This window comes from Eufriesea mexicana, unplaced genomic scaffold, assembly GCF_001483705.2.
Source record: "Eufriesea mexicana isolate 0111107269 unplaced genomic scaffold, ASM148370v2 scaffold5017, whole genome shotgun sequence".
NCBI classification, from domain to species: Eukaryota; Metazoa; Arthropoda; class Insecta; order Hymenoptera; family Apidae; genus Eufriesea; species Eufriesea mexicana.
The window spans coordinates 379,778-401,667 of NW_016912971.1; the positions used below are offsets into that span (position 1 = coordinate 379,778).

At 31.6% G+C, this 21,890-nt stretch overlaps 4 protein-coding genes across 4 annotated transcripts in view; 2 read left to right on the forward strand and 2 right to left on the reverse strand.

Moving 5' to 3' along the window:
• Ino80 (chromatin-remodeling ATPase INO80) overlaps window positions 1-1,219 on the reverse strand; it is a 14,731-nt gene extending 13,512 nt beyond the window's left edge. The window contains exons 1-4 of the mRNA XM_017906004.1: window positions 1,036-1,219; window positions 285-444; window positions 126-205; window positions 2-54 (exon numbers count right to left, since the gene is read on the reverse strand). Of these exons, the coding sequence (XP_017761493.1) occupies window positions 2-54; window positions 126-205; window positions 285-418 (267 nt within the window). The 5' untranslated portion in view covers window positions 419-444; window positions 1,036-1,219. The remainder of the gene's footprint in view (window position 1; window positions 55-125; window positions 206-284; window positions 445-1,035) is intronic.
• A 3,207-nt stretch (window positions 1,220-4,426) lies between these two features.
• On the forward strand, window positions 4,427-14,417 carry B52 (serine and arginine rich splicing factor B52). Its single transcript, XM_017906007.1, is given in 12 exon segments — window positions 4,427-4,493; window positions 4,496-4,566; window positions 5,258-5,328; window positions 7,106-7,201; window positions 7,793-7,816; window positions 7,967-8,023; window positions 8,230-8,299; window positions 12,360-12,433; window positions 12,510-12,698; window positions 13,039-13,164; window positions 13,488-13,610; window positions 13,673-14,417. Coding segments are annotated over 12 exon segments (1,107 nt in total). The 5' UTR covers window positions 4,427-4,441; the 3' UTR covers window positions 13,827-14,417.
• A 537-nt stretch (window positions 14,418-14,954) lies between these two features.
• Window positions 14,955-17,253, forward strand: LOC108551694 (uncharacterized). Its single transcript, XM_017905943.1, has 10 exons — window positions 14,955-15,153; window positions 15,249-15,338; window positions 15,408-15,620; window positions 15,700-15,777; window positions 15,837-15,917; window positions 16,009-16,160; window positions 16,260-16,434; window positions 16,664-16,790; window positions 16,898-17,076; window positions 17,168-17,253. The coding sequence occupies exons 1-10, from the start codon at window positions 14,955-14,957 to the stop codon at window positions 17,251-17,253; spliced, it is 1,380 nt and encodes a 459-aa protein (XP_017761432.1).
• On the reverse strand, window positions 16,915-20,283 carry swi2 (Protein singed wings 2). The gene is made up of 10 exons (XM_017905976.1): window positions 20,046-20,283; window positions 19,266-19,430; window positions 19,014-19,176; window positions 18,790-18,946; window positions 18,562-18,710; window positions 18,287-18,475; window positions 18,046-18,204; window positions 17,794-17,904; window positions 17,592-17,681; window positions 16,915-17,513 (listed from the first exon to the last, which is right to left on the reverse strand). Exons 1-10 carry the CDS (start codon window positions 20,072-20,074, stop codon window positions 17,328-17,330), a joined length of 1,398 nt encoding a protein of 465 aa, XP_017761465.1. The 5' UTR covers window positions 20,075-20,283; the 3' UTR covers window positions 16,915-17,327.
• Window positions 20,284-21,890: the final 1,607 nt, after the last annotated feature.

A 21,890-nucleotide genomic window follows, 5' to 3' on the forward strand; every position in this document is an offset into this window, starting at 1 on the left:
GCTCTTCTCCAACACTTGACATGTTATAAAGCCTCAATTTATTAATTCTTTCCTCTAAAAAATTAATAATTAGACATTTATACAAACAAAATTCTGTTTATAAATTATTAATACAATTGACACACCTTCTTTTCGAATTAGAACATTATCAATATAATTGTCTGATCCTTCAGATGATTCTGATGATACAGACTTGTCATCTTCACTGTAAGAATTAACGAAGCAACAATTTTTGATCAGATTTTATATAATTTTTACTTCATTAAAGATAAAAAAAAAGGTACCTAGTTGGATCTTGGAATAATTCATTAATTTGTCTTAAAAAGGGCTGTACATTAAGACTACGCTCTAATCTTTGCAAATGCAAAGGAGCTGCCATTTCTGCTTCCAACCTCATTTTGTGTGCTCTATCTGTCATTACCAGTTTATATAAAATTTAGCAACCTACAATAATGAAAATATGTTATCAATAATAGATACTTTAATTCTTTATTGATATAAAAAGACAACCTTTATCATATCTTTTGTAATATATTATGTACAATAGATCTGATGTCAAAGAAAAAGTAATCAAAAGTGCAAGATTTATTTAACATATCACTCAGTGGAATTTATTTAAAATAGTAGTATCAGTAGACCCGTTGTCAAGGAAACAAATACTTTATCTGCAATAGTACGAACCTAATATGACCCTGTGATTATTTGACATTTCAGTAAATATATTAAATGATTTTGGTGATACATGTTATATGGACGACAGGAAATTTTATACGTAATTTGTACATAGCATGTAGCAAAATAAAACATCTATCTTGCGCTTTGTATTAGTAAAGCATATAGGATTTTGCTCCTTACTGCATTGCCACAATGCTAGATTGTTTATTTTGTGTTTCCTGTAACGGGCAATACATGTTAAAGGCGTGTAACCGCCGTATGGAATTGTGTGTAACTAATTACATTATATAAGGTGAATGACACGACGAATCGAGCTGGTGCGGTTATAATTTCGCGAAATATTCGATAGTTTTGGATCACCTTCGGTTTGGTTAGAAGTAGCCCCACTTATTTAGCACGTAAGATAGGGTCGACCGCGAGGAAATGATTCCCTTTGTTCACATCGAAATTGGGTGTATCAGTCGGAGGGAAATACATAGTAGAAAGAAGCCTAGAGAACGCAGACATTTGGCGTGCCATAAAACCAGGGCAGGGATAGGGCATATTGTTGGCCACCATTTTTGTTTTCAATAGGTGGCGCCAGTATACTCGACGTATAGAAGGTCCACGGCTTTATCAACGTTTATTGCGGACGAAATAATTTTATTGTTTATTTAAATTTTATACAATATATACTACGTCTTATATTCATTGAACTATGTTGATTGCATATTATTTAAATATTTTAATGCACTTTAGTATTTAAGGGTTTCTCTATTATATATCATCGATTTGAAAAGAAATTACAATATTAAAGATATAATTGTAATTTAATTTTGTAGTAAAAGAGTTTCATTTATATTTCATTGTATACTATTTCAATTATAACAGAGAAAATAAGCTTTTTTTGTAATATATTATTTACCGTTATAAAATTTATTTTAAGAATAATATTATTTAAACATTTTTATCCTTTAATATGATTGTTTGAATATCCCGCTCTATATCACTGCGTACATTATCTCGGATGCAATAGTGTATATACCTATTTATAACTACCCGCCAGTATAATAAAAATTATTAACAACTATAGCCTCATTACGATAGTAAATAAAAATTGAAGACATTGCATAATTATAAACTTTATTGTTTTAAACGTAGTAAATACGTAACTTATTCATAAATAAAATCTTCCCTAGAGAGGAAGATAAATTATAATAAAAGACATTAAGAAATATTATTTCATATTATACATTAAAAGTAAAAATATTGTGTTATTAATAGGTAACAAATTCATATTGTTACAAACAATTTTAGTAATTTATTTAAGATTATGTTAAATTTGTCATACTAGGTGTCTGGTATCGAGACATAGCAGCTAGCGACTTTGTTTTCTGTTGTGTGAACCCCGTTTTGTTTCCGTTATTGCAGCGAGCCATCTTTCTTCAGACGCCGATCATTACTTCTTCTAGTAATTTCAGTAGTGTCGTATCGTAAAAGCAAAAGATTTTAGTGGATAAAGCAACGTTTTATTACGTATATTCAGGTAAGTTTGTAAACATATGTTTTTTTGTGATATTACATATGCATTAAAAAGAGTGATTTGTTTGCAAATACTTTTGTTTTATGGATGGAACAGCCGCGATTCGTGATAAGTGCCCTCGACATATCACATCATGATGGTTTAACGATAATTCATCGATGATAAAAAGTTTGAGTCATATTTTTTATACTGTAAATTAAATAATTGTTTGTTGCACATTTTTTAATTACCTTCTAATGACGTGGTAATATTTTTTCTAAATACTACGTCATATGGGTGCTTACCCATAAAATTTTTTATATCTAATTATAATATATATGCGCACGACGCAAATAATCGCTTGCCTTAGTTAATATCTTGTTCCATAAATAATTCGTAACTATTTCATCTTAGCGTTATCGTTAATTTGTACATCATACTGATAATTTTCGAGAGGTTTCCGCAAATACAGAATATAATGTTTCATAATAAATATAATTATTTTATATAATCGTAACATGTTTTTATAAGTACAGTTATCACGTTTTTATCTGCATATAATCGGTAAATTACGTAGCAGAAAAGGAGGACGATATGCAATCACACGACCGCCATTTTATGAAACGAGTGTCCAATAAAAACACGGTTTGTCGCAGAAGTTTGAAATATATTACATTTTAGATTAAGTCCCATGTATTAAATAAAAACATCAATTTCAAAAAATAAGTAAAAATTCTGATAAAAGCAAATTATATATAGCTTTTAATCTTTGGAAAAGATTTCGGTAGGTGAAAGAGGGAAAATAATTTGACTTGTGGTACATAACGGTACACTGTTGTAAAGTGCAATAAAAACCTCTCAACAAATATATAAGGAAATATTTTCTCAATTGTAATTAAGTAGATATTATAATTTTATAGTACAGGCATCTTAAAGGTGAATGTTCAGATGGTAAATTTTTATATAGCATATTGAAAATTACGTTTCGTATATTACAAATTATTTTACATATTTGCCATTTTTAATTCTTTATTTGTGACATTAGGCGAGTTCGGTATCTATGATAAAATTTTCAAATGTTCCACATTATTTTTCTCACTTGAATAATACTTTAATGTGAATACCGAACACGACTAATGTTCATATTTACTTAATACTTGTAAACACTTTTTGGCTGAGTAAGCATGGAAATAAACACCTTAGTATACAATAGTAGTTCATACTTCATCAGTGAGCAAATTGTTAAAACACTTTTTGTTTAAATATACATAGGCAAAGAATGTTTTATGTTATCACCCACAAGTGCATGAGATGTGCTTAACATAGTTATAAAACTGTATTGCATTAAATATTAAGTCATTTTATTTTTTGGCCTGAAATTAAATGATAAATTTATTATTCAGTAAATTGTTCTAACAACAAATTGTTTTTTATATTATTATGTATAATTCAGTATTGATACAGTAATTAAAAAAAATTCATTAGATTATGCTATTATAGATATTTATGCTTCTCAGAATTGTTTTTATTTTAATATGCAATGAACAATGTGGCTTCAAATTGTACTTTTATTACACAACATGTAGCATGAACTCTATGTGGATTATATTGGTGTCCAACTTACATTAACATAAATATTGAAGTGTAACTTAAGTTTTATTCATTAGTGAATTGTTAACATATTTATTTAATATATTGTGAAATTTTATAAATTTTATTAATTTTAATTTTTGTAACTGAAAATGATCTGTGTGACTGTTATAGAAGAATGTATGTTGAAGTATTATATTTCTTAATTATGTGGAATCTTAGGTTTGGAAACAAATTGTTATATTACAATAGCACCTCTATATTGCACTTGTGATTTACTGCAGTCAGTTCATTCACAAATAATATTTTACTCGTAAAGCTTCCTTTAATATAAATTTCCAAAGTTACTACAGAAATATGAAATAAAGTCACCAATGTTAGTTTTATTGAGTTGCATTGCCATTCTCAGCCAGAATATTGGAAATTAACATAACAGTACTTATGTTGTCATGTGACTAAATAGCAGGTTCTTAAAGTAGCCTGTTATGTATGGTGTTTTTATATTTTCCTTTAAGAATGAGCACCCGAGTATTCGTTGGTGGATTAACATACCGGGTGAGAGAGCGCGACCTTGAGAAGTTCTTCCGGAAATATGGTAGAATCAAGGAGGTCGCTATGAAGAATGGATTTGCCTTTGTGGTAAGTCTAATGTGGTTCAATTGTTTTTTTTACAGTATGGTAGGGACAAGGGTCTATGTCGGTGGGCTTCCATACGGCACCAGGGAAAGAACCTTGAGAGATTTTTCAGAGGCTACGGTCGATTCCGTGATGTCCTCATCAAGAATGGTTACGGCTTTGTTGTAAGTACTTGAATCAAATTTCATAAACATATCTAACACTTTACTCTACTCAGTTTGGTCTTATTATTTACCAGCACAGTGAGAAAATTTTTTGCAATTTTTGTTTGCAACTTATTAGAAAAGTTATAAATTATTTTATTATTTTATTGCTGACCAAAATGTGTAGAGGATAAAGTGTTTTACTTAAAAAATAACTTGAACTCGTGAGTTGATCTGACCTACCTTGAGCCCTGAACACATTGGTACTGTGGCTGCTTTATGGAACTGTGTGCTGGTTTTCATCGATTAATCTACAAAATGTTTGTAAGTTATGTCTTATCAGAGGGAAATCGTGTTACTTATGTTCAACATTTAATTGCTAATTAATTTGAGGTAAAATACCAATTATAAAATTAAAAAGAGTAAAATTACGAAATTATGAAATATTCCTTTGAAATTTTAGTTCAGAATCATATGAATTTTCTCCCTGTATAGATTATTATTCTATTTTGTTAGTATGTATTAATGGAAATTTCCTGAATATTTACATTAATGATTGCAAGTGCATATGATGTTACACATTAGCTGTATTCCATGAATTAATAAGGCATATTGAATAACATGAATGATATAATATAATACTGCATGCAGAAATTGAAATTGTCAAGTCTCCATCCTATTCTGATTTATAATAAATATATTTTGTTTACAGGAATTTGATGACTATAGGGATGCAGATGATGCAGTCTACGAGCTCAATGGGAAGGAGCTTCTAGGAGAAAGGTAATACACCCTATTTATTATGTACATTTTATACATATAAATATAATATAGTAGAAGTATGAAGAATGGTGTAGGTAGCATGTTTTGCATGAATAGTTTTTTTTTTTTCACTATTAGTTTTTGTTTTATTTATTCACATTTATATGTTAGAACTTGTAGTTTTCAATTGCACATTTTGCTAAATAGTGATTATTGAAAATTACAAGAGTTTACTCTTCTATTTTATTAAAGATTTTTTATTACTGATAACTTTAATATTTTTCTTTTTTTTTTCCTTTTTTTTATATTGTTGTATTTTAAACATACATTGAAATTGTAACATTGACATATCTTATTATATTATTAAAGATTTTGCTTTGTTTAATTTAATAATTTTAATATTAATTATTTTTTAACAATTCTATAAAAGTTATTAAAGTAATTGAAAAGCATAAAGCTTCATTAATGTTGCACAAAATGAGTAGGATTATACATGAGAAGCAATAGCATTGGAAATTTTCTTCTTTTTTGTTTTAACAATCTTACTGCATTATTGAGTAAAGTGCTTTCGTTCTAGACGTTTCCCAGTTATCTGTACTTGGAAATAAAGGCATTGTAGCATTCTATTGGTTGTAGGGAACAAAAAGTTTGAATATATAAATATTTGTATTTATATGTAATTAAAAGGATTGATATTATTTTTCAAACTAAGTCAATTATAAACTAGTTCGAAATTGTAAATAATATTTGTGCTTTCTAAATTTTATTTTTCCTATTTATGTTTAAGTCTTTACATATTTTTAATGTTTTTTTTAAGTGTCTTGAATTTTATTTTGTATCAATATAATAATCTGCTGTTGCTTCTGTATAATTTAAAATGCAACGTGTATACAAATATTTTTTTTTCTTTTTTTTTTTTTTTTTTTTTTTTTTTTTTTTTTTTTTTTTTTCTTTGATTATTGTCTTTAAGTTTAACAAAACGGCGTCTGTCCTCCAAATTATTGATTGGGTTTGTTCTGGAATAAAAGTGCATCTTACTTAAATAGCCGATATGACTTGCCGCCATTTTGAACTACTTCCATCAATTCCCCGATATATGTGTTACTTAAAGAGACTATATTGATATACTTTATAACGAATGCCTCAGAATTTTAAGTAATGTATATTGCTTCTTTGACAAAAATTGTTTAACAAATCAAACGAGAGAAAGATACAAACGTATGTTTTGTAGACAGTAATGCGTTTTCATAATTCTCTGGTGATCATAAACAACCTTTTTGTCTAATTGTTTGAAGTATTAAAAAAAAAAAAAAAAAAGAAAAAGAAAAAAAACGAAGCAAAGAGAAAGAATGAAAGAAAAGCAAGTGTACACTGATCCCAGTTAATTATGAGAAAGCTTCAAGATTTTATATGAATATATAACTTGGATTGATGAATAAGTTGCTCATTATAAGTGAACAGCAACTAGAAAAATTAGAGGGGATGAAGAGACAAATACGATGATGAGGGGACAGCGCCTCAATGTCTGGACTTTGTAGATAAAGAACGAGGCGGATGATATTTGAACGGATTTCGAGAGGAGGCTGAGGAATGGAAAAGAAAATGGAAAGAAGGATGGAAGGAAGGAAGCAGCTTTAGAGTAAGAATTAGTCGAGGACTTAGGCGGGGTTTTGTTGGGTGTGTTTCAGAGTGGCGGTGGAGATAGCACGGGGTGTTTCAGGGAGGCGAGGCGACCGTGGCTACGGACGCTCACGCTCCTGGAGAGACAAGTAAGCATATCCAATGTGTCTTGTTACAGAATTACTGTAGAGAGGGCCCGGGGGACACCTAGGGGTAGTGACCAGTGGCGCTATGGTGACTCCCGTGGTGGTTATGGGGACTCGAGGCGATCTGCGTAAGACACGCTATCCTTTTTTTTATTTTATTAGAGCGATCATTATCCCCAACTCCCCTGCAGGCAATTAACTTGAGATATGCAAAATCTTGAGTAAATTTTTCTGTGTTATTTGAAACTTGTTTGATTGTTTTCATATAATATAAATAATTGTTCATTTTGAATTTATATTCAATTCGATTGTATGTAGTAAGAAATGATTTTGCATATCGCCCGTACAGGGAAGAACGTAACCTTGGATATGATAAGCTCTAGAATAGAGAAAGAGTATGAATGAGAGAGAGCGAAAGAGAATGAAAGGGAACGAATGTGTGTTGTAAAGCTTGCCAATTTGCATACGATGAAAATTCGTCTAGGCACCGGCGAATTCTAATTAGTTTGAATTGGTTGTCTTGGATTTGACTGCTCTCCCGAGTACGTCGAATTAATGGAAGTATTGGAAAGATCTCGATAGCTGAGAAATCTAACATACATAGTATATATAATGCCTAGTGAATACCCTCCCAGACGTTATGTTTATTACTGGTAGTTGAGAGAGGTGGATCGATGTAATTGGCGACTAATAGATGTGTGGTATTGTGTTTGTTACAGCCGAGACGATATGCGGCACGACAGGTACGCTATTGCTGCATTTTGAGTAGATTTGATTCGATTGGAACAGGTGATTGATTGTGTGCCTGAGCAATGAGTGCAGATCTGTAGTTATTTGCTGAAGGTTTAACCAACGATCCGTTATTTCTGTTCACATGACATCCCTTTTTGCAGAGATAGTGTGAACAGAAACACGAGGACTGCATCTAGCTACAAGCAATCATTGCCCAGGTACATACATCCAATGTTACGCTCTAACGATACATCTTATAATTTATTCAACTTCTAAATAATTACAATATTGAATATTACAAATCAAGTCTTGCGTTTCCATTCTTAGAATTTCGCTATTGTTACGTATAAAGTCAGGTCCAAGACAAACCTGCTTCTATTGAAATAATACAAAGTAGATAATATCCATACTTTTCCTTTTGTAGATACGGACCACCAACACGCACCGAGTACAGGCTCACTGTGGAAAATCTGTCGAGTCGTGTTAGCTGGCAGGTAAGCAATATCTGTACCCTTGCTTCGCATTTACTACACGTCCGATAGCTTTTTCGTGAGTTTGATTGCTACTCGAGGTTTCCAGAATGATTATGATATGCGAATATTCCATCGAAAATGCGCGCGAGTACCGATCCCTATATTTTCTCGCTGGCGTTTCAATTGTTCTGCATTTCGTGTATTCCTCTAGTTGAACCAAACTTACACACGCGGCATTTTTAGCATTAATGTTTTTATTCGATTTTTCTTTCGTCATTTTTAAGTTCGTTTATGCACATTCGAAACTCTAATCCGAGTTTACAAAAAAAAAAAAAGAAAGATGTACATTTTGATCAAGTAAGTCTGTGGCATATTTTCGAAACAAAATTTTTTATTCCAATAACTTCCACTCGGCGATGAGTCCAAAAAAATATATATATATATACATACACATATATACGAGCAAAAGTGAGAATAAACGGTAAAGGAAAATACCAGACGAAAAGTGCTGAAACACAGTGGGATGAATATAGGAAATATGATCCCTGAAATTAAAAAGAACAGGCATATTGAACCTCTAGAATATCACATACAACGTGGGTTTACACATTGATCCTTGAAAAACCATAAGAGTGATACTGAGAAAATCGGATCGTGCTGCTTTACGTGTACTGTTAGAAGAAGAGATGCGTACAATTAGAAGACATCGAGCAAATGAACAGTGGAGAAGAAAACTCAGATACGAGATAGACCAACCGAGAAGGGCAATCTTGGGAAAACAATGGGAAATGCGAACTATGTGGGAAATACCAGGACGCACTCCATCTTCCAAAAACTCTGATCTTAAAAATGAGATGTATATACGTATACATCTACGTACATAAATCTCTAAATATTCATGCCAACGAATTAAAAAAAAGAGATAGAGCTCCTTTGTGTGCATGTGAACCAAGTCTTACTTGATCAATATACATTTCATATATATATATATAATACTAATCGTACTTTTCGGATGATTGGTTGTCTTTTGATGAAAAAAGTATACATATATATGAATTTCTCTCGCTCAATCAATTCTTCGACGTTCCTTTTTCAATTTATTATTTCATTTACGTTCGGCCAACAGTTGAGAAAAACAATAAAATTGATGTTCTTTCCGAAGAGCCATGTCCTCTTCGCCGAGGAGGGGCGACCGGTAGGGCCAATAGACTGATGATGTGCGATGATAAAGATGACGATGCACGCGATGGGCCCGCCTTAAGGTCAAGTGGCACCAGGTTGGTTTCTGAGGTGTCCCGGGTGAGAGAGATAGCCGCGTGGCACTGGGTACACCTACCACCTACCACCTTCTACTACTTGCGCAGTGATACGTGGTGAAACCCAGTGATGAGATAGGTTCTTACTTATCTGCGATCTTCTCATCGTGATCGCTGGGAGAGAAAAACGTCGTCTGCCTTCTACGATCATCAATGACTCAGACCTGTATCTTTGCCTGGATGTGTTACAACAGCAGTCACTACTATAATACTCTGTCTCAGTGTATTTCCATACCACCACCATCACCACCATTGTTACCAAATATTCTTTCTATTATATCCTTTATGAAACATCATATTACCATCATCATCACTTTTTCATCCTTCTGCATTACATATACTCTTGACATTTTATTACTCAACTTTATTATTGACTCTTTATATTACCCTTCATAGTGACTGTTTCACCATATAATTACTGCTACTACTATTATTACTACTACTACTATTACTACTTACTGTTACTGATACTGATACTGATACTGATACTGACACTGCTACTATAACGCTCACCATTATCACATTTATTGCTACACTACGACTGTTACTGCTACTGGTATGCCACCAACCTAGCCATCTAGTAAGTCAGGCAGCGGCCACCCATGAGGGCATACACGGGCCGAAACCCGAACCATCCGCGACTACGCCACACAGATCCGTTCGACCCAACCAAGCGCCGTTGTGTCTGGCCTTTCTCTCTGTCCGTAAGCAAGGTGGTGCCTGGGCCCAAGGTAAATGCGTCACCTTAACCGAGTGTACTCTTTAGATATATATATTATATCTATTATATATCTTATATACACTTACACACTTTTGTAACTTGTTCTCTTATTTATTGACATCTTTTTAAAATATAAATTGTATATCTGTTAACTGTGCACCATAGTTCAGGTGTTTTATATGTATATATATATTCTATCTATATTAATATAGATCTCTATTGAAAACGTTCAACGAGCTTGGAGCCGTGCACACGCAATATAAAACCAATACCGGAAACAGAGGACCAGTTTAACAGTTTATTTATATGATATATATTGTATATATATCATATACACATATATCATGTGTGCTCGAAATTAGGCATCCGTTCGTTTGGTAACGATATACGTAGAAGTTGGTTTATTTTCCCGTACTTTGTGTATATGTTCGTTAGTCATATGAATCAACGTTTTTAAATAACTTGGCGTTTACGTTTTTTTTCTTCAAACGAACGCTTTTCACGTGCCTTTCGAATAAGAGTAGAAAATCAACTTTTCTTTATGCAAGGCAATTTCTATCTTTCTGTTAGATTCAGTTTCCTTCTCTCTTTTGGGTTTGTGTACGAGACATATAAAGAAGACATTTCAATCATCAAGCATCGTTGCAGATTATCCTTTAAAAAATTTAAGGTATATCGACCTGATCCCTATCGGTATGTTTTACTTCACGAGATACGAAAACATGACCATATTTAAGATTTGCAAATATATCGAACACAAATTTTTTTGAAAACTTGATGTGTTGTGGATGATTACGAAGAAACCTCAAGATGAATGACAAGAGATACTATCTACACGCACGCACCTAACAAGAGAGAGTCCACGACTTTAAGCCGTACCTGGTTCCCACAAATACAAGAATAGCCTCAACCATGAATGTATACAGTGGATACCGAACAGAAATTTTCTTCTCGTTACGGACGATGAATCACCAAGAAGAATAGATAGAAACCATCTCGCTAAATTATAGAAGGCACAATAAGAAAAGGATATTACATCAAGAGGAACATAAATTTTCCAGAAGGAAGATCCTTGATGAATGATAGCGAAAAATGATTTCTCCTCCTGACCAGTTATTTTCAAAGGAAACAGGTGGAACGTGCTTTTATTTTCAGCATCGGTTCATGTTCTTTGGATTTTTCGAATTCCAACTTCCAGCTATATTAGCAAACAAAGTATATGTTCCTCATCCTGTATACACAAATTACTTTTACTTTTGTCAGCTTTGAAATATAAGTTTTGTAATCTGAAAGACATTCTAAAAGAAACCGAACATTTTTTCAGCATACTCAAGATCATTCATCTTCCACTATTCATTGTTTGATTTTACGAGCAACTGTCTTTCTCTCTGCCTTATGCAGTTCCATCTTTTCAACGATCCATATAGTTTTTGATCGTACCATACAGTTTACAATTTCTTTCTGCTTCAAATAAAAGTTGACTTCAGAAAGTTTTTTGTATGCAATCATGATTTTGGTAAAACTTTATTGTGAGCTGCTCTGCAGAAATATATTCAATGATTATTCCTTCAGATAAAAATAATATTTCAGATAATTATTAAAATATATTTTCGACAGTACTTATTTTTCTGCAGGGTGGAGGTGTTTGCTATAACATATGACTATACTTGTTTTAAAGATTGAATTGCATAAAAAGAAAGGTTGCATCAATCGCAGATACTAAATTCGAGCACATGTTTTCGACATATATTCTCAACACTGAAGATTATGGACAGACAGGAGACATAACATGGTTTTTTCAGTAAGGATAGATTTTTTGGTATATATTTCGGGAGGAGAAGGATTACTAAATAATGTGTTAGAGGAAATATAGTGGACAAAAGTGCACAGGATACATTTTAACCTCTGCGTAATTTGTAGTATAGGAACACAAAACTTAGTTTTATTCATACGTGAATATTAATCGTATTTCATTATAATTAATCGTAAGATATATTTCATTGTCACTATGATATACTAATTCGTATTCTTGTGTGGTGCTCAGGATTTGAAGGATTATATGAGACAGGCTGGCGAAGTGACATATGCAGATGCACATAAACAGCGCAGGAACGAAGGGTAAGACAAATAATTTAAAACAAATCGTATAAATTTTATATAAAGTTTGATTAATTATATAATTTTAATGTTACAGGGTTGTAGAATTTGCAACATACTCTGACTTGAAGAATGCTATTGATAAGTTGGATGACACAGAACTAAACGGACGTAGAATCAGACTTATCGAAGATAAAAGACGTGGTCGTCGCTCAAGATCCTCAAGTTCGAGATCAAGATCACGGTCACGATCTCGATCTCGTCGCCGATCCCGCTCCCGCTCAAGGTATTATCGTCGTTCTCGATCCCGATCAAGGTACTGTCGGGGGGCGGCAATGTCTCCATCATTTTTTACTTTAATACTAACCATATTTGTAGCATATTAGCTTCTAATTTTGATCACTTCAAAGTTATGCTATATATTTCATGGTTGAAATCTGAAATTATTTTACATCTTTTAATATTTGATCATACATTAGATATGTTCAGTTCGTCGTGCATGATAACAGGACATTCATCTAGACTAACTTAAAACGATTGCAATTGATATGACAGTTAAGGTTTTAAATAGTAGACAAATTTTGTAAAATGTTTTAAACATATTATGATACTTTTTGTTGTACCAGGAGTCGTCGCAGCTCCCGTAGTCGTAGTCGACGCAGCAGCCGTTCCAAATCAAGGGCACATACCAAATCAAAATCCAAATCCAAATCCAAATCTCCTGAACGTAGCCGAACTCGATCTAAATCCAAGTAAGTATATCCGATCCCGTCTAAAATTTGTATTTCTGTCAATTTATGTTCTACGACTAATGTTTTAGAACGTTTATTTATTTGCTTTGTTTCTTGCGCAATTATCAATAACTAAATGTTATGTAGTTATTCTATATTTTATACATATTTTTTCACTCCCATCCATTGGCATTGTGTTTGGGCTGGTTTTTTTTTAAAAACCTCTCATTGCTTAATATATATTTACACGAAACATATGTCATCCGTTTGAAAGAAAAAAATAAGTTTTTATATTTTTACTTGTACTTTCCTGCATCCTCTTCATTTGAACTATAATTTTGCAGATCAAGAGACCGCTCAAAGTCGAAATCTAAGTCAAAGTCCAAATCCAGATCTCGTTCTAGGTCCAAGGCTGAGAGGTCAAAGTCCAGGTCGCAGTCCAAATCCAAAGCCAAGTCTCCCTCGAAGTGAGTTTAATCGATATAATTAGCGCAAGAAAAGCAAATCCATAGCCGTCTCTTTAATCCAGATCTTCTTCCAGAGATAGATCTAGTCGCGAAAGATCGAGAGGCGACAGGTCGAGGTCCCGATCAGGCAGCAAACATAGCAAAAGCCGTAGCCGTTCTCGTTCACCAATGAACGGTGACAAATCGCCAGAAAGTAATAAACAGAAAGTTGATTAAAAAAGACGGAACAAAAAAGAAAAGGGACTTTTATCGTGAGAAGAAAAGAATTGGAAAGAAGGAGTTTTCTTCTTTTTGTTTCCTTTTTTCTACGATTAAATACATTCAAGAAGCCAATTTTTCATGCCTTTGTTTTTAAGAGACGTCGACTTTTTTGACATTATTACTACTTGTAATTAACATGTACATCATTTTACGGGTAAGCGAAATTTCCAAGATCTTGTAAAATGTGTAACAGTGAAACTCAAAAATGAATGAATGTAATTAACGATCGGCTTAAGTATAATTAAATAATTGTACATGATTTACTTAATCAAACCAATTTGTACATTGGTTTCACACAATTTTGATTGTACACCTGTCATCTTTGAAAAAACACCACTCGCATTTAGAGAAATAAGATGTCTTCATACGTACCTTAAAACGGATTCTACACATTTTTTGATGTATCGCCGTATATCAAGGAATTCCCTGTAATGGCTTTTTGTATATATTCCTAACAATCACATTACGATAAGGAGATTATGTGATGTGTATTAAATTTAGCGGTAAGAGGTATCTTATTATCAATAAAATTTCACGCCAAGCCTATTCTGTTTAATTTAATTTCTTGTTATTTCGATCATTGGAGTATCCATTTCCTTCTAATTTTGTATTCAAATATTGTTTACAAAGTAATCAAATACTTAGAGGTATCGTTTGCTTCAACTATCGATAATATTGATAGGTATCGATTGTCGAGTTTTTATTATTAACAAATACTAGGAATAGCTATATAACAAATTATGGTGAACAACAATTATTAGTTTCAAATGAATAACATATTTACAGATATGAGATTTTATTATTTAAAGCATGTAATTTTTTTATGTTTTTGTTCAATTATTCTTTCCTTTATTCATTCCTATTAAATATATATATATGTATATATCCCATAAGTAATAAATTTATGCGGACACTATCAAAGCCAACTAAATGTTGCTGCATATTTCACAGTCTCTTGTTCATCTTGTCAACCAGTCAATAAAGTCAATATAATTTTTTTTATAAAGTATGCGACTTATCAATCAGGCAATCGGATGGACGTTTAATACTTTTTAAATAGGCTATAATAAAGTCCATGTTTGAATGTCTGAACGCCGGGACTCCACGTGCCGAAAACATGAACTACCGAAGTCACTACAAGGCACAGAAGATGCCGAGTTTGTTTGGAGTATGATAACCGAAAGATTTCCAAATGCTGCACCGCTTTTATGCGAAATGGAGGCTGTTATCGATCGCGCAGAAGATCTTCTTCAGCAACTACGGACACCATGTCGAGAAATTGGTAGATTTATGATCGTTTAGAAAATAATTTATTCAGAATGAATTATACTTCATATCTAAAATTAAAATTTAAAAGAAATTGTCACATTTCTTCAGAAACATCAACCTCTTTCTGTACACAAGATTCGGAAGAATCAACTGTAATGATTTCTGCCAAGGGATCACTAACCACGGAAAGTAACGTAGGTATCAGAAATCTAATATTCTGATTCAATTTTGTAATGAAATATACGTGAATTATATAGATTATAGAAGAAAGTGATATCGTAAGTAAGAACGTAGCGGAAATACAAGTTTCTGAAAGCAGTATTTACGAAGAGGAGATTAATTTGAATAGTCAGAGTGGAAATTCAGTAAATAAAGAACAGAATAATGGGAGTCAATCAAGTGATTCTTTTATAACAAATCCTTCCTACACTACAAAGAAACATTTTAGTGATGCATCTGCTTCTCTTAATATTGAAACAAGTTTGCATTTCTTTACTTGATTATAAAATTTAAATGACAGTTTGTAATAATTGCGTACTAATCCGTAATTTGTGTTTAGATACTGATCAAATAAAAAAGATGCATAGTTTGGAGGAATGGGCGAAAATAGTAGATAATGCCATGCGTGAAGATACTGGTATTAGTGATTACTATACAATTATTTCTCTTATAAAGATAAATAAATTTTTATTTTAGGTGAAGTACAGTCTGTTAAAAAAACAATTAATATGTTTGAGAAACGTATTAATAGTAAAGAAATTGAAATAGAAAATTACAGTTTAAATAGTAATTTTTTATTTTATTTTATCTTCAACTTGATTTTAAATAAACAACTTCACATCAGATTTTAAGTTTTAAAATTTCATAGAGAACGAAGAATCTTGCATTATTTTACATCGTCAAGAAACATGTCCAGATGATTCAGTCGGTGATTCCACCATGGAAATCGATTCTGATCGAAATTTAAAAAATCAAACACCAATCCCGACTATGGACAACGTACTAAATGTTTCAATTAAAGTAAAAAACAATATTCTCTTTGTTTTCTTATATGTACACTATGTTATACAATTTATTGTAATATATTACAACATGTAATAATCTAGAAATTAATTAAAGGGTAGCGGTGACGAGAGTTTGTCAAAAATTGTTACTCAACGGACTCCATTAAGTGTTTTAGAGGTGTATGCAAAACGTTGCAAAGTACCAATCGAATATGAATACACGACTGACAGTTCACATCGTCACAAATCGAACATCTATGTAATACGTGGAAATTTCGCTGGATTTGCTGGTAATGTCTCGCGTATATATTTGATACATTCATTCTATACGTTATATATTGAAGATTCTTTTGTATAATTTCATAAGTTTACCTGATTTTTCATTTTACAAACATGGTCTTCTTTAAAAAGCAGCAATATTTGCTTCGAAATTAAATAATAGTTAGAAAAATGTAATCAACTTTTGCTTTTTATAAATTTTAATAATTACTTAAAGTACATTTCACGTAAAATTAACAGCAACATGTCGAGGTTTAACCAAAGAAGCGACCAAAAATGATTTAGCCGCGAAAATTTTGAAAATGATTGCAAATCAGCAAATGGAGGATAAAAAACCTGATACACTAGCGGATCTTACAAAGACAGAGTATGTAACATAGAAACCTAATTCACAACAATTAATTTTTCATTTAAAAATACTTATATATAAGCTATTGAACAATTATAGTTACTGAACATAATTTTATTCGATAGACTGTTGGAAATAATTAATTTAGGCGGGGATGATCTAAGAGAAACAGCACAAAGGAAATTATATGAACTCTGCCTTGAAAAAGGAGATTCAGTTCCAACGTACTCCGTGGAAAAAGTAAAAACTTATCAGGGTTTGACTTACGTTGCTACATGTTCTGCATTAGGCTATACTAGTGAAGGTTTAGTTTAGAAATCTAAATAAATCTTTTGTTTTGTTTATTCCATGTTCTTTCCTGAGTTATAACTAGGTTTCCTTTTAAATAAATGTAGGTCGTGGTGTGAGAGAATGCGTGGCTAAGAAGGCAGCTGCTGACGAGTTATACCATCAGTATTGTGAAAATAAGAAACAAGATTGAAAGTAAGTTCTCGTGATACTTTTTAAAAGACTCCTCAAAAAATTCCGAGAAGTCGTATACGAATGATCATTCAGTTATGGTATTTTAGCAACGATCCAAGGCAGTTTACCGGTTTTCTTAAAAGACCAGTAATCGTAAAGCAGTTTTCCAATTATTAAAAATATCAGAATTGCTAAAATAATGTTTAGAATGTCCAGGGGATGAAGTACAGATTCTTCGTCCGGAGAAGTACAAATTTCTGTGCGTCTCAAATCTCTTATCTTCGAAAAATTATATTTTAATTGTTTAGATGCTTTGTTTTAAGAATCAACATAAACAAAAATGATTTAATAACTTACAGTTTTATTAGAATTATCATCTGCATTGGTAGGCGAACATCTGACATCATTAATATCTTTTACTAGGTTCATATACCTAATGAGGAGATCCTAAAAATTTAGATAAAAAAGAAATAAATAATTAAATCGAAATTTAATATTTTATTAAAGATTTGAAACTTTTTCTTGTTATATAAATGCATTATGATGCTTTGAATTTTACCTGAAAACCTGGTGTAAAAAGACAATCGCATCTCCATGGATTTTTTCCAAGATACAAACTTACTGCGTTTCCATTGTGTTGTAACACATTTTCCAAAGCATATGTAGGTAGCTGGAAAAACAACAGAGTAAACTTATCGCTTCTGCCATCGCTTTAAATTAATATTAAATCTAACGAGTCTAGTCAAATGTAAATCTTTTGATACTAATATTCCAGTAACATATACTTGATTATCGGAAATATAATACAAACATCGGTCAGTTTGTTTCCACGAAGACTGAGCACTCGAAAGCGATCTACCCAGCTAGAACCCTCCAATTGAACAATCGATTCAATCGTATTATTATCAAGATAAAGGTCTATTACTCCTCTGTATATAGGATTCGTTGTAAGTGGTCTTAAATCTCGTATCTAAAATTTGAATTCTATTTTTACACTACAAATAAATTTCAAATATTACAAATTTTTTAAATTTTATTTACAATATTGCAACCTTATTTCCGGACAAATGAAGGGTGGTTGTGTTTGCGGGTAAGAAGCTTGGCATCTCGGTTAATCCACGATGGCTGCAATTCACCGAAACAAAAGCCATCAGTTGCTTCTGGATATGTTTCCCTCCGTTACCAAGCACGTATACTAATTTACATTCACATATAGTCTTTGTACATTCCTCTTTCAACGTCTAAAATATTAAATTTAACAAGTTCAGATAGTTCACAGAGATTAATTTTGCTTTCTGCGAATAAACAATAATATGAAATTAGTTACGTTGATTATTTCTACAACTGGAATTAGTGCTCTACCATCGTATGGCACTGTACAACGTAAATGTGCTTTATCAGCGACTTTGTGACCCAAAGAACCTTTTTCTCCGTTTAATATCCACTTTGTATCCTCCGTGCATTTTAGAGGATTACCTTTACAAAGATATTTGTATTGTTTAAGGTAGAGATAATTAAATTTGATGAGAAAGCTTATAAGTGTTTAATTTTTTACCAGAAAGATAAATATGATGTAACGAGGGAATATTGAAAGTTTCAACATTCATTTCCGGAAAGCTATCATTTCGAAAATCAATAATCTTTAAGTTTAAAAGATTGACAAAAGTATTCTTTGGAAGTTCTTTTAACGTAGTTTCAGTTATCTCTATTTTCTGAAAAGAAGATATTTCTTACATTAATTGAAAAAACAGAGTATCATAAAATATTAAATAATCAAACCTCGATCAATCGTGACTCGTTTGGAAAAGGCGACGTTAATTTAGTTAAGTTTCCCTTTTTAATTGTTAGCTTTTTCAAAGAAGGAAATCCTTGTAAAATATCTTGAGGATCGAAGGATGTCAAAGGCCAGTAGCAAAGTACTAAAGTTTGCACGTTCTCACCTCTAAACAACCATCCGTAAATGCTTTTCTCTATATATTGTAACTATTTAAGATACTTATTAGTAAGTAAGGATATGATAACGATAATCACCCGGTCTTCCACTTATCCTCCAGACCGTGAAAACAAACCAAACGATCATCGTGTTCCTTGAAATCGCACTCGATGCTGGTATTTAATTTTGTTTGACGCAAATCGCAATTTTCTTCGCTCGTGTTCGCCCCCAAAGGTAGGAAAATCATCGAGGAAAACATTATCCTATTTGAATCAATCATTAATCAATTATTTCCTACTACTTTTTACAAAATTACGTAAACGTTAATGAACAATTTGTTAGTTTCTCATGGAAGTAATTCAAGAAATCTGTTTATCAATACCATCATCTTTTCGCCATGTAAGTTTTGAATATTCTATTGAAATATGGCATAAAATTATCTAATCTCTTGTAGCTTAATACTCCTACAAACACGGAAGCACGCGGGACTCAGTATGCGCCATGCTCCAACATTTTGAGCAAATAACCATAATCCTCCGTTACTTATCTAATCGCCATTGTCTTAATTTCTCCTCCATTCGTACATTTTCTGACGATCGATCGGTACGAATGCGATTTTTAAACAATGCTTCTGGGAGTCGGAATCTTAAGGACACGTAAGAGGAAACTCATTTTCCTCTTGTTTGCAGTCGTATTCGTGTTTGTTTAACCAGTGCAACATTTGCCTGACCAATTCTGAATTTTGTGCAAATACCGATCAAGTTACTGTCGCGTTATTTTGAAAATTGAAACGTATTTAACAAGTTTAATAGTTGCGTGAAAAATTGTTCAGTGTCTTTGAAAATAACAGAAAGTTGTACAAAAAGAAGTTTACTTACGCAAGAATGTAATTTAATATTTTCCACATTTTAAGAAATTTTGTTTAAATCGAATCTTGCATTAGAAAAGTGTAGAAGAACTTGTTTGAACTTAATAAGAATGATCACGAGTTCTCCATCGATATCGAGTTTATTAATCGTTTGAATGAATAATAAATAAGGAGACCATATTCGAATGGTGCACAAGTGTCAACTGAGGCCTGGCGATAATAATAAGAAAATCGAAGCTGATCCTCTCCTGCCGGATGAATAACTAAGACGATACGATGGTTTAACTAGAAGAGAACACATATTGCAAGATGTGAGCGCAGACGCAGACATTCGATTTACATAGTGCGCTAATGCATATCGCGATAATTAGATCTTTTAGAATGGGAAAAACAACTATTTGTAGTCGTTTACTCTAATATTATACATGTATATTTAAAAGACAATTTGATGAATTTTATAATGTTTGTTAAATTACCTTAAAGATTTCCATGAAATTTCTAATATTTAATTCTAGTTACAGATTGGTAGGATTATGTAGATATCATTAAATTATATCTTTATATTTATATTTTACGGTTTTTTAAAACAGAAATTCAATTCCTGTGGAAAAAAGATAATTAGCCTTGACATACTGTAGTAAACTCATGCCTATGAAATCACTCTCATCTCTTACCGTTGAAGCTTGGTTCGTTTGAAATAGGCGGGTAAATTAATGATATTTCTATCATAATGTTACTGTAATATCTCAGATAAAAATTAATTATGAGTTTAATTTTCCAGGTATTAATGTTGTGTTAAACAGCTTCTTTTCGAATTATACTATTTCAATGTAAAAGTAGAAATTTGTAATTTAATACAAAGTAATTCACGCGATAGCGGCATTTAGCCATCCGGAATCTCCGTTGTAGCTATGTTATCCCAGTACAAAGAATGAAATTTGACAACCAATTCATCACCGTTACAGAGGCGCCACCTAGCGTAACAAGACCTCTGTTTGTTTTATGCTACCCTAATATAAGAAGTAACTTTTGAGGGAAAATTCAGTTTAACTATAAAAGCGTATGTCTACCTTTAACATTAATATGTGATCCTAGTAGCACAAGTAGATTTTGAGTCGAGTTTCGCAATTATTTTATTTTCGACGATGAATTATATGGAGTGCCAGCTGAAATGATACGAAATGTAGTAATATAAATGAAATCATTTGAATTATTTGAAGACAAAATTAATAATTGAAATACATTTTATTAATATTATTTTTGTATAAATAGAAAATAAATTATATAATTTACATTGAATTAATTTGTCATTCAAGGAAATTAGTTACATTATTTACCATTTAAATTGCTATGTGTAAAGAATATAACAAATTAATAATCTTCTTCACATTCATACTAATTTATTAATTCAACGTAAATATCCATAAATATAAATATCATTATACATATACATATATATATACATTATTGATCTGTGATTGAAATAAAAGATGAAATGTACAACTTTCAAAATAATAAAAATGAGAAGCGTAAAATAACGAAATAAATTATTTAAAAATAAATTATGTAGTTTTAATTATATATACACATTGTAAGTTAAGTAATAATAATAATAAGAATTGACATTTTTTGAACGGATATTATAAATTTCTTCTCCTTTATTAGTTTTTTAAAATACGATTAAATGAGTTAAATAGTTTATAACTTGATTTCAAGAATTATTATTATCCTTTATATTGTGATATTAAGAAATTATGTGAGAAATATTTAAAAAATGAATATTACTCTACATTAATAAATCAGAAAAAAGGAATTCATTAATAATAATTATTAACACATATAATTAAAATTAATC

Bases quoted from the DNA above. Each gene is read 5' to 3' on its own strand.
- LOC108551694 (XM_017905943.1), top strand. From the start codon at position 14,955: ATGTCTGAACGCCGGGACTCCACGTGCCGAAAACATGAACTACCGAAG. The intron at 15,778-15,836 runs GTATTAGTGATT...TTTTTATTTTAG, and splicing joins TGCCATGCGTGAAGATACTG to GTGAAGTACAGTCTGTTAAA. The intron at 17,077-17,167 runs GTTTAGTTTAGA...AAATAAATGTAG, and splicing joins ATTAGGCTATACTAGTGAAG to GTCGTGGTGTGAGAGAATGC.
- swi2 (XM_017905976.1), bottom strand. From the start codon at position 20,074: ATGTGGAAAATATTAAATTACATTCTTGC. The intron at 19,431-20,045 runs GTAAGTAAACTT...TGATTCAAATAG, and splicing joins ATATTAAATTACATTCTTGC to GATAATGTTTTCCTCGATGA. The intron at 19,177-19,265 runs GTGATTATCGTT...ATGGTTGTTTAG, and splicing joins GAGGATAAGTGGAAGACCGG to AGGTGAGAACGTGCAAACTT.